Source organism: Myxine glutinosa, chromosome 10 (assembly GCF_964187855.1).
Source record: "Myxine glutinosa chromosome 10, kmMyxGlut1.1, whole genome shotgun sequence".
NCBI classification, from domain to species: Eukaryota; Metazoa; Chordata; class Myxini; order Myxiniformes; family Myxinidae; genus Myxine; species Myxine glutinosa.
In genome coordinates, this window is record NC_136270.1 from 102,706,164 (window position 1) to 102,725,515 (window position 19,352).

Sequence of the window (19,352 nt, forward strand, 5' to 3'; positions counted from 1 at the left end):
CAAACACACGCACACTGACGCACAAACACACACACTGACACACAAACACACACACTGACACACAAACACGCACACTGAAACAAGCAAACACACTGACACACAAACACACACACACTGACACACAAACACACGCACACTGACACACAAACACACACACTGACACACAAACACTGACACACAAACACACACACTGACACACAAACACACACACTGAAACAAGCAAACACACTGACACACAAACACACACACACAAACGCACACACACTGACACACAAACACACACACTGACACACAAACACTGACACACAAACACACACACACTGACACACAAACACACGCACATTGACACACACACACGCACACTGACACACACACACTGACACACAAACACACACACTGAAACAAGCAAACACACTGACACACAAACACACACACACACTGACACACAAACACACGCACACTGGCACACAAACACACACACTGACACACAAACACACACTCACACACAAACACACACACTGACACACAAACACACACACTGACACACAAACACACACACTGACACACAAACACACACACTGAAACAAGCAAACACACTGACACACAAACACACACACACTGATACACAAACACACGCACACTGGCACACAAACACACACACTGACACACAAACACACACTGACACACAAACACACACACTGACACACAAACACACACACTGACACACAAACACACACACTGACACACAAACACACACACTGACACACAAACACACACACTGACACACAAACACACACACTGACACACAAACACACACACTGACACACAAACACACACACTGACACACAAACACACACTGACACAAACACCCCACACAACGCGGTATTTGAGGACACCCCAGGGGCACCGCCGTGCTCTATCTCGTCTGTCCCTCAAACCTTTCTCCCCTCCCTCTACCTCAACCCTCTGGCGTCCTGGGTTGCACTTCCCGGGAAAGGTGCGGTTTGGAGGGTGGTGTGGGTTGGGGGGTTGGGACCGGGGATGGAGGTGTGGGGCGGGTGAGGGAAAACGGGCAAAGATAGATAGAGAGAGGGAGAGAGAGACGTGCATTGCCGGACCCGAGCATGGAGGAGCCCGAACACTCGCAGCACGTGAAGTGCCGCCGCCGGCGATTCCCGTGCCTGCCGTCCGGTCGCCGTGCCGACTCGCTGGCGTGCGAGGAAGAGTTCAGCTGCCGTGAGCTCGAGACGCTCTTCCAAAGCTACAACCTGAAGCTCGAACAGACAGGGGCACTCAAGGCTCTTGTCGTGTTCATCCTCGCGTCCGCGTCCGTGTCTGCAGTGGAACTCGGATCCCCTCCTTCGGCGCTCACGATCGCGAAAGGCTCGAACCCTGTGCACTGCGTTGTCTTCACGTCACTGTTCATAGTTACCAACGTAAAATATTTACAGGTGACAACCCGTTCGAGCCACCACACACACACACACACACACACACACACACACACACACACACACACACACACACACACACACACACACACACACACACGCATACACACACACACATACACATATACATACATACATACACACACATACAAACACGCATACACACACACACACACACACACACACACACACCTACACACACATACATACGTACATACATACATACACACACACAAACACACATACACATACATACATACACGCACACATACAAAAACACACATACACACACACATACCTCTCCCCCCCATCCCCCTTCCCACGCCTCCTCCCCCCAAGCCCTCTCCCTCCCACACTTCTCCCTGCTCTCAAATGTTGTGGTTGTGTGCTTCCCCTTCTCTCCCCATCTTGTCTTCCGCTCCCTCTTTTTGTATATTTTGTTTGTCTGGTTGATTTGTTTGTGAAATAAATGTTAGCTCTTCCACGAGCCTCGATTCAGTATACAAAAAAAACCAAAAACATACATACATACACGCACACACATACATACATACACGCACACATACAAAAACACACACCACACACACACACACTCACACGTACACACAGAACATGTGTCTTTGTATGGGAAATGTCACCTGAACTTTTTATTATTTTATTTCGATTTTTCATGACTAACCTGTCCAGGTGAGCAAAGTCCCATTTGTCGCAGCCACGTCCTGGTGAAAAAGGTGCTTCTCAAGACCAAAAGCACAGACGTGTAATTCTGTTCCCAAATATAATCGTTGTGTGTATCCGGGGGCAGGATTGTTCATATAAACTGTAGTCTGTGGAAGAGCGGAACAATGCAGACACGGTGTGATTCCGTGTGTGGCGTCCATCAGGAGTCTGGCCCATGTGCATCACGCTTATTCCCTGACCTGCTCGTGTCTGCTCAAACTGTCGTCAGCGAGGGTTCTTCCATGGGCTGCTTGAGTAGGAAACTAAGTGTCAGTTACCTGCTGGCTATATGTTCATAAAGGTGATGAATGACGAGCAATGGACCCGGCTGTGAGCTGCGGATTTGTACACCGTGCGCATAAGTGCGGGTTTAGTAAACCATGGATGTGTCGGACAGACGGGCTGAAGAATGGAACATCAATGGGGTTGGAAAAAGCATGGACATCGGAAATGTATGAGTCAGCAGAAAAACCAGTAGCTTAGCAAAGGGGGGAACTGAACAAACACTTGCCCTCCCCATCCCCCCTCTGGTTCAGAGCTAGGGGGTGCCCCCACGCAACCTCCCCATTTCCTACGCCTACACAATTAGTAATTTCAGCATAGTTATCTTACTATAATTTACCAAATGTCCGTCCGTCTGTTCGAAGGTACCGCGAAAACGGCTCAACCGATCGCAACGATATTTTGGGTGGGTATTCCTGGGACCCCTGGGAGTAAAATAGGCTATATTGTTTTTCCAAGTTTTCCAATTTTTCCAAACACGATGGAATAATATTTACCGATATGAACAGTGATGTGGCTTTCATTGAAATTCTACAAATACTGTTTATTCTACGTACCAGGAGAGAGTAGATCGGACTCCTGACGAACTCTTCCTATAGAAACGTGCGGCTCCGAAGTAACACGGCACCGTGTGCAAAGCGACTGAGAAACAGGTGTGGCGACCACTTCCGTTTTGCAGAATTCAATCTTTTTTCAAAATGGGCGCCATGTACTGTTTATATTTTGATCATTTGCGTGTGATATGATTCAACGGATGTTTATATGAATCGTTTAAAATAAAAAAGCCTTCAATTTCTGGTATTTTTCCTTTTCATTTGGGCTTCCTAATTGAAGCCCCGCCCGTAGGGCGGGTACCGTTGCTAGTTTATTATAATCTGTACTATATTTCCCTCTGCGATTTTTCTGGTAACGAAAAACCTGGAATGGTTGCCAGTTTGACCTGTGTATCTTTTTTTCCGACAAAACCTGGAAATGCCCTCCTTTTCGCCATTCATTTTTGTCCGACAAATGGTGCCAGCAGACGAAAGTTTTTTTCATTCATTGGAAATGGAAGTTGGGCTACGGCATTATCTACAAGTCTTTTGATTAATATCGACATGTGAGGTCATCTCATCTCGATCTTGAAGAGATGACCTCATAAAATTGGTTGTAATGTCCGTAAGTCCGTCCGTCCGTCCGGTCGTCCGTTAACTTTTTGCTATTTTTGCTACTCTTCTCTTGTCACCTGGCTGATTCTTTTGAAACTTGACACATGACTACAAGATAGTGGCGCGCATAATCGCTTGGGCTTCGATTTTTCGAATTCGGATCAAGGGGGCTCCCAGGAGGGTCACCCACCAAACTTTGGAATCCTACTCGTCCATTATTTACCAACCAATTGCTCTGAAACCCGATACAGCCCTTTACACGATGGGTCCGCAGGATCTCTCGTTCTTAGATTTTTCGATTTTGGAACGGGGGGGGGGGGGGGGGGATCCCAAGGGGTTTCCACCAAATCTCGCCCTGTAACTTTCGGTATCAGGAGATTGAGTTTGGATTCAGCAGAGGCCTGAACTACAACCTCAAGAGATGACCGTCACCCCACGGACTTGTTTTATTTAAGCTGAGGGTTTTTCCGTTAATTGCAAATACAATATCATCTCTGAAGATTGACCGTAAAGTAAATGTGGCGGATGCTGATACTTGGTTCATAAATTCAGGAAAACCGTTTCAAGAATTGGGTACTGAATTCAACTTGATGGCTTTCAAGGCACTGTTTTCACAGCCGTAGAACCACTCTATCGATGCCATCGAGCAATTCCCAACGGTAGGGATTAAATGGCATCCAAACCATAAGCGAAAGCTTCTCGCGACTGAGCAAGCAAATGGACAACAACTTATTTACACCTGGACAACCAGCAACTGCAAATTGGTGCCCGAGTGAATCATTGCGCTTCTAAAGTTCCAACGTGACAGCAAAGTTGAGGTGACAAGACAAACAAGGCCACTGAAACATTCTTATTTTTTTGTGTACGCAATCCCGGCTCGTAGACGAGTGAGGGACAGACGGTGGAGGGCAATGCACTGACGGTGGGGCAGTGGGACAATGGGCGGACATAACGAGCAGAGGGATGAACGGACAGGAGAGGGAGAGAGAAGGACTTGTCGCAACCTGCAAGTAGGATTAGGAAAAGGTCATAGAGGCTAGAAAATATCATGGGTAGGGATGGAGGATGACCCGAGGTTGTGCTTTGCTGCCAACTTGAATCCCTGGAAAAGTGCTGGACCTTTGATGATAAACGAAGCATTTTATGGGCGAACTGCATCCAATACGATTAAATTCCATTTTGAAAGTGAAACTTACTTGTGGCTGAAATGTAATAGTCAGGGCCCTTAGGGATATTTTGGGGCCGTTTGGTTCAAATTCTTCCAAAAGCACCAAATTTGGCCTAGATGTTGCCCATGCCATACTCTTTCGATTTTTGACGGGCGCCAAAACGGGCGCCCCCCCCCCCCCGGGGGCCCCATATTGGCGAAATACTAAATGGCCGCCACCCGGATTAGAGGAAAATCAGTTAAATAACCAAAAGGGTTGGAATCATGTATGATACCACTTTTCAGGGGTTTTCGAGGTCGAGGAATCCAATTATGATGTTATTTTGATGATTCGAGGTCAAGGTCAACCATCAAGGTCATCTTAAAGGTCATTTTTGAGTCAAACATGTCGGTTTTTGAGTTTTTTGTCAAGATTTACGCGAGGTTCACCATTTTATGTTTCTGGGTTGGGTAATCGAACTCTGACCTTATTTTTGACAATTATAGGAAATATTTACATGTCTATTTCCTAATTTTCAGGCATATGCAGTTCATCAGTCTAATTACAAAGGTACGGATTTTGATGTTTTATGAACTGTATGCCATATCCTTGTTTAATTTTTGTGCGATCATGATCCGGGTTCATGTATACATGATTGTATACACGTCATAAATATGACGTCATAGGTCACGTGACCTGGCGGCCATATTGGATTTTATGAAAACCTTAAAAATGGATCCCTGCCTTCATTTTTCGATCGATTCGTTTTGAACTTTGACCACTTATAGTACGCCATGTGATTGGATGCATATCCTAATTATGACGTCATAGGTCAGGTGACATGGCGGGATGGACCGGTATGGTCCCCGGATCATACCGCCCTTGGGGCTCGTCAAAAATCGAAAGAGTATGGCATGGGCAACATCTGCGCCAAATTTGATGCTTTTGGAAGAATTTGAACCAAAATATCCCGAAGGGCCCTGACTATAAGGCTGAAGGTACTTTTATAGGAAACAACTGCCATAAAACCAACTAAGGAACAGCAAATTCCATGTTTGTTGAAGCTCCGTCTTAATAAATTAATGATATCAGACATTGTGGTTTTCGCTCGGGTATTACCCTTGACCTTAATTATGGATGCACGGTTTATTAGTCGATAAGTGAGAGCCCCCAACTCGTCCGATATGGTTTCCTTTTGCAATTTCACACATTACAGAATTTCCTCTTCCTTTGCAGTTTGAATCAACCCTATAATGAAACATGCTGGCAGGATTGCCTCGAGGTGCACGCACTCGCGTCTCAGCTGTGTAGCCGAGGTTTGAATCTTGACGCACCTGTGCAGCCCGACTTTCACCTTGGTCTTTCACAGGTAGAGAGATGCATCGATGCATGCGCCGTCCATCGGAAAGTCGTTAATCCAGAGGACCTGGTGCTTGGTGGATGCTGAAGATCCCTCGGTGTATTTCGTGAAGATGCAAGTTATTGGCGCACCCTGAACGAATTACACGTTCCTGGTCTGGCTGACTGATGGGAATTGGCAATGACAAACCCAGTGTCACCCTAACCAAGAGACTGTTTCGGCAGTACGACGGTTCTCTAAGGAATGTCATACATCAATGATAATGATGACGGATAATTAATTAGCGGAGCAAATTACCAAGAAACGTATTCCCAGCTAACATAACAGCATTGGGCCGACGCAATTCCATTGTCTGACCAACATCTGTCTAACGTCGGTCCAACGTTGGGGAAAGTCTTAATTCCAACGTCTGGCCAACATCTGTCTAACGTCGGTCCAACGTTGGGGCAAGACTTGATTCCAACGTGTGACCAACATCTGTCTAAGGTCGGTCCAACGTTGGGGCAAGACTTGATTCCAACGTGTGACCAACATCTGTCTAACGTCGGTCCAACGTTGGGGCAAGACTTGATTACAACGTGTGACTAACATCTGTCTAAGGTCTGTCCAACGTTGGGGCAAGACTTAATTCCAACGTCTGGCCAACATCTGTCTAATGTCGGTCCAACGTTGGGGAAAAACCTAATTCCAACGTCTGGCCAATATCTGTTTAGAGTCGGTCCAACGTTGGGGCAAGACTTAATTCCAACGTGTGACCAACATCTGTTTCAGGTCAGTCCAACGTTGGGGCAAGACTTAATTGCAACGTGTGACCAACATCTGTCTAAGGTCTGTCCAACGTTGGGGCAAGACTTAATTCCAACGTGTGACCAACATATGTTTCAGGTCAGTCCAACGTTGGGGCAAGACTTAATTGCAAGGTGTGACCAACATCTGTCTAACGTCGGTCCAACGTTGGGGAAAGACTTAATTCCAACGTCTGGCCAACATCTGTCTAACGTCGGTCCAACGTTGGGGAAAAACCTAATTCCAACGTCTGGCCAATATCTGTTTAGAGTCGGTCCAACGTTGGGGCAAGACTTAATTCCAACGTGTGACCAACATCTGTTTCAGGTCAGTCCAACGTTGGGGCAAGACTTAATTGCAACGTGTGACCAACATCTGTCTAACGTCGGTCCAACGTTGGGGAAAGACTTAATTCCAACGTGTGACCAACATCTGTCTAATGTCGGTCCAACGTTGGGCCACCACTTAATTCCAACGTCTACCACCGTTGGCCCGCTTGGACAAAATTATGTTGGCCGAACGTTTTTTGACGTTGGCCCAACGTTGTTTTTTGACGTTGGCCCAACGACGGGGCTGATGTTGCCCCAACGTCGGCCCAATATTGTTGTGTTAGCTGGGACTTCTGATTGTCACCGTTTCTTTGTAGTCACAAGTAACCATATGCAAGCATTTGTGAGGATGGTTTAACAGCCTTGCATGACAGTAAGGAATTAAGAGGGAAATGGTGTTGCTTGTAGGTCCACATTTGAAAAGCTTGAGCAGAAGCCATTGTGTTACAAGCCATCTCAGTTAAAATGCACTACAGGGCATGTTTCGGGTGTGGTGACCTTTTTAGCTGTTCAGCTATCTTTACATCACTTTGTTGGAGTGGAGCTCTTGTGACACGCCAGGGAAAATGCTTCAGTGCAGCTGCGCACTTTATGCGCCTGTTCCATGGAAAAGCCGCAAGATGTGAAAAGATTGAAAAGCCTGTGGAGCATCGAAGAACAGAAAACAGATAAAATGTGAAAATGGCTGAAAAGTCTTATTGGGACCCAAACATGGCAATCAAATTGGGTTCACCACATGCAACTGAAGTGGGGAAGAGTGGTGGGGAGGAAGGAGACCTTACGATCTGTTCCTTAGGGACATCTCTTATGCATGTGTTCCCCCGGCAGGTGACTCAGCTGCAGCAGATCGTGAACCTGTCGCTCCTTTTCAGCTTTACCTTCTCCTTTCTCTGCTGCCCTTTCCCATTTGCACTCGATGGCCACGCCGAGCTACCATCAGCACCTGAGCAAGGGGTCTGGCAGCTCCTGCTGGTCACGTTTGTAGTGTACACCCTGCTTCCTGTGCGCACACCACTTGCACTTCTTGTTGGTGTGCTACTTGCCTTGTCGCATCTCATCATCACAGCAACATCTGTACCAGCACGCATGCATGCGGCGTGGCGAACGGTAAGTTTACTTTCTTTGTGTATGCATTTATCTGTTTGTATGTGTTTATTTGCCAAACAGATATGTACAGCAGACCTTGCACATAATTGCCTTCAGAGTAGTGTTGTTATTATTATTATAATAATTATTGCAAATAGATGCAGTGGAAGTGGAGATGAAGGAGGAGGACGTTGAGATGAAGGAAGAGGAGACTGAGATGAAGGAGGAGGAGACTGAGGTGAAGGAGGAGGAGACTGAGATGAAGGAGGAGGAGACTGAGATGAAGGAGGAGGAGACTGAGATGAAGGAGGAGGAGACTGAGATGAAGGAGGAGGAGACTGAGATGAAGGAGGAGGAGACAGATGAAGGAGGAGGTGACTGAGATGGAGGAGGAGACTGAGATGAAGGAGGAGGAGACTGAGATGAAAGAGGAGGAGACTGAGATGAAGGAGGAGGAGACTGAGGTGAAGGATGAGGAGACTGAGGTGAAAGAGGAGGAGACTGAGATGAAGGAAGAGGAGACTGAGATGAAAGAGGAGGAGACTGAGATGAAGGAGGAGGAGACTGAGGTGAAGGATGAGGAGACTGAGGTGAAAGAGGAGGAGACTGAGATGAAGGGGGAGGAGACTGAGGTAAAGGGGGAGGTTGGGGAGGAGCACGTAACTATATATATATATATATATATATATATATATATATATATATATATATATAATTAATAATTATATATACAGTGTGTATCAAAAAAAAGGTAATCCGAATTCAAGGGGTTAATATGCAAAGGTTATTTATTTTGAAAATTTACATGTGGTTTACTAATTAAGAGGAGATCCTCAGCTTTCCATTGATACCTTCCATGCATCATTGCTGTCACACATAAATAACCGAGTACATGTTCATTGAAAATTACAAGTTCAAATCGCATTTTTACAAGTTCGGCTAATCAATGCAAGTCAGGATAATTGGTGCAAAATGAACGTCAGATGTGAACTTTTCTCAGGAATGATTGGCCTTTATGCACCCACACCTTCAACATGTCCACCTCCCCTTTCAACCCAAAGCTCACAGCGGCGGAGCATGCCCTGAACTGCTCGTTTCACCAAAGCCGGGTCATTGCGCAAAGCATCCACTTCATGTCGAATACGGCCCTGTAATTCGTCAAGATCACGGGGAGGAGTTACGAACACCTTGTTCTTTAAATGTCCCAAAAGGAAATAATCACATGGTGTGAGGTCAGGTGATCTTGGCGGCCATTCCACTGCATGGTTGAGGGCGATGACTCGGTTTCCAAAGAGTTCCCTCAGTCGAACTCGGACAGCGATAAGACGATATGCTGGGGTGCCGTCTTGGGCCCACCAGAGATATCTGAAGACACCACGAACCTGTCACTCAAAGTTCTCCTCCAGCTGCGGTAAAACTTCATCATTGATCATCTGCAGATACCTGTTACCATTGACATTCCTTTGAAAGAAAAATGGTCCGATCACCTGACCACTTCCACAAAGTCCCAACCAAACAGTCCACTTTTGTCGATTCATGTTGGTGTCAAAATTAAATTCCGGGGGTTGTCCTGTCGGTGCATATTCAAGAACATTATGGGTATTGACCTTGCCGTCCATGGCAAAAGCAGCTTCGTCGCCGATAACGAGATACCGCAGGAAATTTACATCTGCTTCGCAACGTGCTATCAACCATCTGGCAAGCACCAGCCTCCTGGAAAAAACCCCTGGTGTAAGTTGATGCCGGATGTGAATCCGATATCGATGTTGGTGGAGGGCCAGTCTTGTGATTAGGTTGAATGTTGCTGAAGGTAATCCCGTCCCATTTCGTCTTGCGCTGGTATCCCTAGGATGCTCCAAAACTTGCTGCCTTACTGCTGCAATGTTCATTTCCGATCGCCCAGTGCGCCTCCTACCTGAATTCTCCTTGTTGCGGTTGAGGCTAGTGCCATGCTCTTGGTATTTTCTAATATTCATCCAGATGGTTTTGGCTGCTGGAGGCTCCCGTTCTGGGAAACGTTCGCTGAACGCATCACGAGTTTGCTGCAAACTTCCAGTTTGGTGAAAGGTTGTAACCACGAAGGTCCGCTGTTCAGTCGTAAGTTGAAACATCTTTTCAATGACTCAGACTGTCTCTAAACCCATACACTGTAGGCCCATCTTAAATACCCATCTTAAACAAAGGATGACGCAACCGACGATTACCAGACCAGCTTAACAATTTTACATAATCAACTTGTCAGTCGACAAGTAATGCGTCCATTTCAAACTGTCTTGCACCGATTAGCCAAACTTGTAAAAATGCGATTTGAACTTGTCATTTTCAGTGAACATGTACTCGGTCATGTGTGACAACAATGATGCATGAAAGGCATCAATGGAAAGCTGAGGATCTCCTCATAATTGGTAAACCACATGTAAATTGTCAAACTAAATAACCTTTGCATATTAACCCCTTGAATTTGGATTACCTTTTTTTTGACATGCACTATATACATATATATATATATATATATATATATATATATATATATATATATATATATATATATATATATACTGAAACGCAAAAGAAACTTACCACCTTTGAAACCTTTAAATATCAACAATAACACTGCGTGTAGTAAATGTGTGAACTTATTTGTGGACAATAGTGTCCTCACTGTCAGACAAAACGGTCACGGATGGTCACTTGAACCTTCAATGGTCACTTCATAGCACAGCTGTTGAACAGCCGTTTTGACTGTCAGTGATTAGCCAAGGGGTACAGGATAATTTTAATGAGCTGCACGTGATGTCTTGACATTGGCTTTAAAAAGGCCAGTGCAAAATGGGCATTTTGACCGAAAAATTTGACCATTTTGACCAACTTCAAAAAGACCGAAAACGCAAAAGAAACTTACCACCTTTGAAACCTTTAAATATCAACAATAACACTGCGTCTAGTAAATGTGTGAACTTATTTGTGGACAATAGTGTCCTTACTGTCAGACAAAACGGTCACGGATGGTCACTTGAACCTTCAATGGTCACTTCATAGCACAGCTGTTGAACAGCCGTTTTGACTGTCAGTGATTAGCCAAGGGGTACGGGATGATTTTAATGAGCTGCATGCGATGTCTTGATATTGGCTTTAAAAAGGCCAGTGCAAAATGGGCATTTCAATCAACATGCCACGATTGTCAAGGGATCAACGGCAGCATGCCCTGGGCATGCTGCAAGGCGGACTGAGCTACCGTGAGGTGGCACGTCGCCTTGGCTGTTCACACCAGACGATATCGGCCCTGGTGGACAGAGACACCCTCCACAACTCTGCAGATGACAGACCTCGATCAGGGAGGCCAAGAGTCACCACTGCAAGGCAGGACAGGCAGATGGTCCGAAGTCACCTGCGGGATCGATTCCGTCCAGCATCCCGCACTGCGGCAGAAACTCCGGGGCGTGCAAACCCAAGGATCTCCAATGATACTGCACGAAGACGACTGCATGACTATGGCCTGACTGCCAGAATACCATACAGAGGCCCCGTGATGACGGCTGCCCATCGCCGCAACCGACAGAGATGGTGCCAGCAGCATCAGCGGTGGACCTTGGCGCAGTGGAACGAGGTCGCTTTCAGCGATGAGTCAAGGTTCTGTGTGGACAGTCCTGATGGGCGTGAGCGTGTCTGGAGAAGAACTGGCGAGCGATATGCCGATTTTTGCGTGCGTCAAGCCAACAGGTGGGGTGGCCCAAGTGTGATGGTGTGGGCCGCCATATCAGGCCGGTACAGGACGCCACTGGTGGTTGTGGATGGGAATCTTAACACCCAGCGGTATGTGGATAACATCCTGCGACATCATCTGCTGCCATTCCTGCTAGACCACCCATAACTGAGAACCTTTCAGCATGACAACGCTCGTCCCCATGCTGCTCGCTTTACCACTGCATTTCTCCAAGGCGAGAACATCAACACCATGCAGTGGCCTGCGCTCTCCCCTGACCTGAATCCCATAGAGCACCAGTGGGATGAGCTTGGGAGACGCGTAGTTGGCAGGGCCAGGACACGGGCAGAGCTGCTTCAGACATTGAGGACTGAGTGGGACAGAATCCAGCAGCAATCCATCCTAAAACTGGTAGGCAGTATACGCCGATGATGCACTGCCTGTATCCAAAACAATGGTGGCCACACACGCTATTGAAAGGGGACTGACATTGCACCCTGTGCTGTTCTGTACTGTAGAACAAACTGATGAGATGGTGTATCTTGGTCAAAAACTTGACGTGTCATCAATAAAATGCCAATGTTTCAATTAGCAATTGTTGGTTTGTTTTATTTTGAACTGTTACAATTTTATTACATTTCAAACAAGTGGTAAGTTTCTTTTGCGTTTTCGGTCTTTTTGAAGTTGGTCAAAATGGTCAAAATGGTCAAATGTTTCGGTCAAAATGCCCATTTTGCACTGGCCTTTTTAAAGCCAATATCAAGACATCACGTGCAGCTCATTAAAATCATCCCGTACCCCTTGGCTAATCACTGACAGTCAAAACGGCTGTTCAACAGCTGTGCTATGAAGTGACCATTGAAGGTTCAAGTGACCATCCGTGACCGTTTTGTCTGACAGTGAGGACACTATTGTCCGCAAATAAGTTCACACATTTACTACACGCAGTGTTATTGTTGATATTTAAAGGTTTCAAAGGTGGTAAGTTTCTTTTGCGTTTCACTATATATATATATATATATATATATATATATATATATATATATATATATATATATATATATATATATGTATGTATATATATATATATATATATATATATATATATATATATATATATATATATATATATATATATATATACAGACTTGGCATTTAATATGGAATATTTTTTTTTTCTTGACTTGGGTTTACTTTCTTAACTCAGTATATCAATCTGGTGAGTTTCTTTTACACTTTGGTGATTTATTTGTTAAAAGAACCATGTCACTGATTGTCTGTCGCAGCAAGAAGTCAACAACAGGATTATATCACAGGTGGCGTGGCAAAATGTACGGACAGGTGCATTTGATGATTGGCTTCACAGTCGGGTATACAAGGGTTGTTGCGTTCTGTATTAGTGGAAAACAACTGCTGCACGTCTCCAAAAGTTATTGCCGCTTCCTCTGGAGATGGACCGTCAACTCAACAATGCTGTTTGTCATGGAGTGGTGGCTTTACGAAATTACGGCATGAAACAGCGTGCTATTGATCGGCAGTATGGCATCACTCAAGGTCAGGTGTCAAAGATCCTGAAACGAAATGCTCAGAGGGGTGTCCCTACTCCAATACCAAGGCCAGGACGTCCCCGCAGAACCACAAGGAGGGATGATCGCCAGCTGCACCGGTTAGTCCGCAATGGCCGTACCAAGTCAGCTAATCGGCTTAGGGCTGAGTGGCAGCAACTGACAAATGTGCCTGTATCCAGAAGGCTAGTCAACCAACGACTGGTTCAAGCAGGCTATCGTGCCAGGCGTCCCCTGAGAAAGCCACGCCTGACCAGACAACACCGCCAGCGCCGATTGCAGTGGGCCAGAGAGCACCGTCAATGGCAGCCAGGACAGTGGAATCACGTGATCTTCAGTGACGAGTCTAGATTTCTGGTCTATCGTCAAGATGGCCACGTCCGAGTGCGCAGACAAGTGCATGAAGCCTACAACAAAGATTGTATAGTGCCAAGAGTCCAAGCTGGAGGTGCTGGGGTGACCGTTTGGGCTGCTTTTCATGCAGGGGGCAAAACTGACCTGGTTGTTCTGAATGGAAACCTGGAAGAAACATTGCTTCCATTTGCTCGTGCAGCCTTTCGAGGAAACTTTGTCTTCCAAGATGACAATGCACGGCCTCATCGTGCTCGCATGATCCAACACTTTCTTGCTGACCATGGTGTAGAGCATATGGAGTGGCCTGCCATGTCCCCGGATATGAATCCGATAGAGAACTTGTAGGCAGAATTAACGCGTCAAATCGACAACTTGGACCAGCAGCCTCCCTCTTTGCGTGAATTGCAGCAGGCTATTGTCACTGCATGGCAAGCGATTCCTGTCCAAACCTTGGCAAATCTCGTGAACAGCATGCCTCAACGTGTACGTGCTCTTCTGAATGCTCGTGGGGGTTACACGAAGAACAGAACTGTAATTTTACTGTCCGTAATCCCAGTCGTAATTTAACTTTTGTTTTTGTTAAAAATTTTTTTGGCTAATGTGCAAAATAAAGAGATACTTCTGGAAAATATACAGAAGTTTAACACAGTACTGTCCATGAATTGAGTTCGATATTAGTTTACATCACTTTCAAGGATCAATTTATTTGTTTCGAAATGTCAAATGTGGTTTTTGTTTCTTTTAAAGGTCACATTAACAAAATCTAGAATAATTTCAACATCATTCCAATGAACTTTTGGTTCTAAGACATCCTGAAAAGTAAGTTCACCCCCACAAAAAAAAAATCCATATTAAATGCCAAGTCTGTATATATACTAGCTTGGTGAGGCGAGCGCGATACTGAGGAACGGGCTTATTTTAGCTGAGTATAATGACTGTACCTGAGTTGCTGTGTTGTCATGATTTACACCAACATAATACAAACAATTACTTTGCACAAATGTATTTGTTGTATTTGTGATATTACATTTTTATAGGCAATTTCGGTTGACGATTTAGGTTGAATGTTTTTTTTTCAAGAAAGAACCCCTCAGCACACACATAGGGGAGGGGCAGGTGCAGACTGGAAGTTTGGGACGATTACACCTCACCACCAAATAATTCAAAACACCTCACCACCAAGTAATTTAAAACACCTCAGCCATTAAACACGTAATGAAAACACCTCACCACCACAAAATTCAAAACACCTCACCACCACGAAATTGAAAACACCTCACAGCCATCAAACACGTAATAAAAACACCTCACAGCCATAAAACACGTAATAAAAACACCTCACAGCCATAAAACACGTAATAAAAACACCTCCCAGCCATAAAACACGTAATAAAAACACACCACCACAAAATTAAAAACGCCTCACAGCCATAAAACACGTAATAAAAACACCTCACAGCCATAAAACACGTAATAAAAACACCTCACAGCCATAAAACACATAATAAAAACACCTCACAGCCATCAAACACGTAATAAAAACACCTCACAGCCATAAAACACGTAATAAAAACACCTCACAGCCATAAAACACGTAATAAAAACACACCACCACAAAATTAAAAACACCTCACAGCCATAAAACACGTAATAAAAACACCTCACAGCCATAAAACACATAATAAAAACACCTCACAGCCATAAAACACATAATCAAAACACCCCACAGCCATAAAACACGTAATAAAAACACCTCACAGCCATAAAACACATAATAAAAACACCTCACAGCCATAAAACACGTAATAAAAACACCTCACAGCCATAAAACACGTAATAAAAACACCTCAACACCACAAAATAAAAAACACCTCACAGCCATAAAACACGTAATAAAAACACCTCAACACCACGAAATAAAAAACACCTCACAGCCATAAAACACGTAATAAAAACACCTCACAGCCATAAAACACATAATAAAAACACCTCACAGCCATCAAACACGTAATAAAAACACCTCACAGCCATAAAACACGTAATAAAAACACCTCACAGCCATAAAACACGTAATAAAAACACACCACCACAAAATTAAAAACACCTCACAGCCATAAAACACATAATAAAAACACCTCACAGCCATAAAACACAAAATAAAAACACCTCACAGCCATAAAACACGTAATAAAAACACCTCACAGCCATAAAACACGTAATAAAAACACCTCAACACCACGAAATAAAAAACACCTCACAGCCATAAAACACGTAATAAAAACACCTCAACACCACGAAATAAAAAACACCTCACAGCCATAAAACACGTAATAAAAACACCTCAACACCACGAAATAAAAAACACCTCACAGCCATAAAACACGTAATAAAAACACCTCACAGCCATAAAACACATAATAAAAACACCTCACAGCCATCAAACACGTAATAAAAACACCTCACAGCCATAAAACACGTAATAAAAACACCTCACAGCCATAAAACACGTAATAAAAACACACCACCACAAAATTAAAAACACCTCACAGCCATAAAACACGTAATAAAAACAGCTCACAGCCATAAAACACATAATAAAAACACCTCACAGCCATAAAACACAAAATAAAAACACCTCACAGCCATAAAACACGTAATGAAAACACCTCACAGCCATAAAACACGTAATGAAAACACCTCACAGCCATAAAACACGTAATAAAAACACCTCAACACCACGAAATAAAAAACACCTCACAGCCATAAAACACGTAATAAAAACACCTCAACACCACAAAATAAAAAACACCTCACAGCCATAAAACACGTAATAAAAACACCTCACAGCCATAAAACACGTAATAAAAACACCTCACAGCCATAAAACACGTAATAAAAACACCTCAACACCACGAAATAAAAAACACCTCACAGCCATAAAACACGTAATAAAAACACCTCACAGCCATAAAACACGTAATAAAAACACCTCACAGCCATAAAACACGTCATAAAAACACCTCACAGCTACGAAATTAAAAACACCTCACCACCACAAAATTAAAAACATCTCACAGCAATAAAACACGTAATAAAAACACCTCACCACCATAAAACACGTAATAAAAACACCTCACAGCCATAAAACACGTAATAAAAACACCTCACAGCCATAAAACACGTAATAAAAACACCTCACAGCTACGAAATTAAAAACACCTCACCACCACAAAATTAAAAACATCTCACAGCAATAAAACACGTAATAAAAACACCTCACAGCCATAAAACACATAATAAAAACACCTCACAGCCATAAAACACGTAATAAAAACACCTCACAGCCATAAAACACGTAATAAAAACACCTCACAGCCATAAAACACGTAATAAAAACACCTCACCACCACAAAATTAAAAACATCTCACAGCAATAAAACACGTAATAAAAACACCTCACAGCCATAAAACATGTAATAAAAACACCTCACAGCCATAAAACACGTAATAAAAACACCTCACAGCTACGAAATTAAAAACACCTCACCACCACGTCATTTAAAAACACCTCACCACCACGTCATTTAAAAACACCTCACCACCACGTCATTCAAAACACCTCATCACCAACTAATTCAAAGCACCTCACCACCACATAATTAAAAACACCTCACCACCACATAATTATAAATACCTCACCACCATGTGATTTAAAAACACCTCACCAGCACGTGATTCAAAACCACCACAACCTTATTAAAAACACTTCACAACCACGGAAACAAAAGTTTGAGGGAGTCGTTAAGTGACAACACAGACACTGCCCAGACGTGTAGATATATAGATAAATGACTGTACCCGAGTTGCCGTTTTGTCATGGTTTAAACCAATCATAATTGAAACAATTATTTTGCACAAATGTATTTGTAATATACGTGATATCACATTTTATAAACAATTGAAGTTGAAAAAAAAAAATTCCCCCCCCAAAAAAAAAATTGTAAAATTTTTCAAACAAAATACCCTTAGGACATACAGACGGGAGAGATAACTGCATACCAGAAGTTTGGTACGATTTCATAAAAGTTTGAGAAAGTAGTTCAGTGACAAGACAACACAAGACAACACAGGACAGGATAGACGCTACACAGATATATATATATACATATATATACAGACTTGGCATTTCATATGGAATATTTTTTTTGTGGGGGTGAACTTACTTTTCAAGATGTCTTCGAACCAAAAGTTCATTGGAATTATGTTGAAATTATTCTAGATTTTGTTAATGTGACCTTTATAAGAAACAAAAACCACATTTGACATTTCGAAACAAATAAATTGATCCTTGAAAGTGATGTAAACTGATATCGAACTCAATTCACGGACAGTACTGTGTTAAACTTCTGTACGTTTTCCAGAAGTATCTCTTTATTTTGCACATTAGCCAATTTTTTTTTTTAACAAAAACAAAAGTTAAATTACGACTGGGATTACCGACAGTAAAATTACAGTTCAGTACTTCATGTCACCCCCACGAGCATTCAGGAGAGCACATACACGTTGAGGCATGCTGTTCACGAGATTTGACAAGGTTTGGACAGGAATCGCTTGCCATGCAGTAACAATAGCCTGCTGCAATTCACGCACAGAGGTCGGCTGCTGGTCCAAGTGGTCGATTTGACGCGTTAATTCTGCCCACAAGTTCTCTATTGGATTCATATCCGGGGACATGGCAGGCCACTCCATATGCTCTACACCACGGTCAGCAAGAAAGTGTTGGATCATGCGAGCATGATGAGGCCGTGCATTGTCATCTTGGAAGACAAAGTTTCCTCGAAAGGCTGCACGAGCAAATGGAAGCAATGTTTCTTCCAAAATGGCCCTGTACTTGAACTGGTTCAGGTTTCCATTCAGAACAACCAGGTCAGTTTTTCCCCCTGCATGAAAAGCAGCCCAAACGGTCACCCCACGACCTCCAGCTTGGACTCTTGGCACTATACAATCTCTGTTGTAGGCTTCATGCACTTGTCTGCGCACTCGGATGCGGCCATCTTGACGTAGACCAGAAATCTAGACTCGGCACTGAAGATCACATGATTCCAGTGTCCTGGCTGCCATTGACGGTGCTCTCTGGCCCACTGCAATCGGCGCTGGCAGTGTTGTCTGGTCAGGCGTGGCTTTCTCAGGGGACGCCTGGCATGATAGCCTGCTTGAACCAGTTGTTGGTTGACTAGCCTTCTGGATACAGGCCCATTTGTCAGTTGCTGCCACTCAGCCCTAAGCCGATTAGCTGACTTGGTTCGGCCATTGCGGACTAACCGGTGCAGCTGGCGATCATCCCTCCTTGTGGTTCTGCGGGGACGTCCTGGCCTCGGTATTGGAGTAGGGACACCCCTCTGAGCATTTCGTTTCAGGAT

General features: G+C 44.0%; 1 protein-coding gene across 1 annotated transcript in view; it reads left to right on the top strand.

Annotated features, from left to right (window-relative positions):
• The first annotated feature begins 1,086 nt into the window (after positions 1-1,086).
• ADCY1 (adenylate cyclase 1) overlaps positions 1,087-19,352 on the top strand; it is a 270,713-nt gene continuing 252,447 nt past the window's right edge. Inside the window, exons 1-2 of the mRNA XM_068126368.2 lie at positions 1,087-1,451; positions 8,053-8,331. Coding sequence (XP_067982469.2) covers positions 1,125-1,451; positions 8,053-8,331 — 606 coding nt within the window. The 5' untranslated portion in view covers positions 1,087-1,124. The remainder of the gene's footprint in view (positions 1,452-8,052; positions 8,332-19,352) is intronic.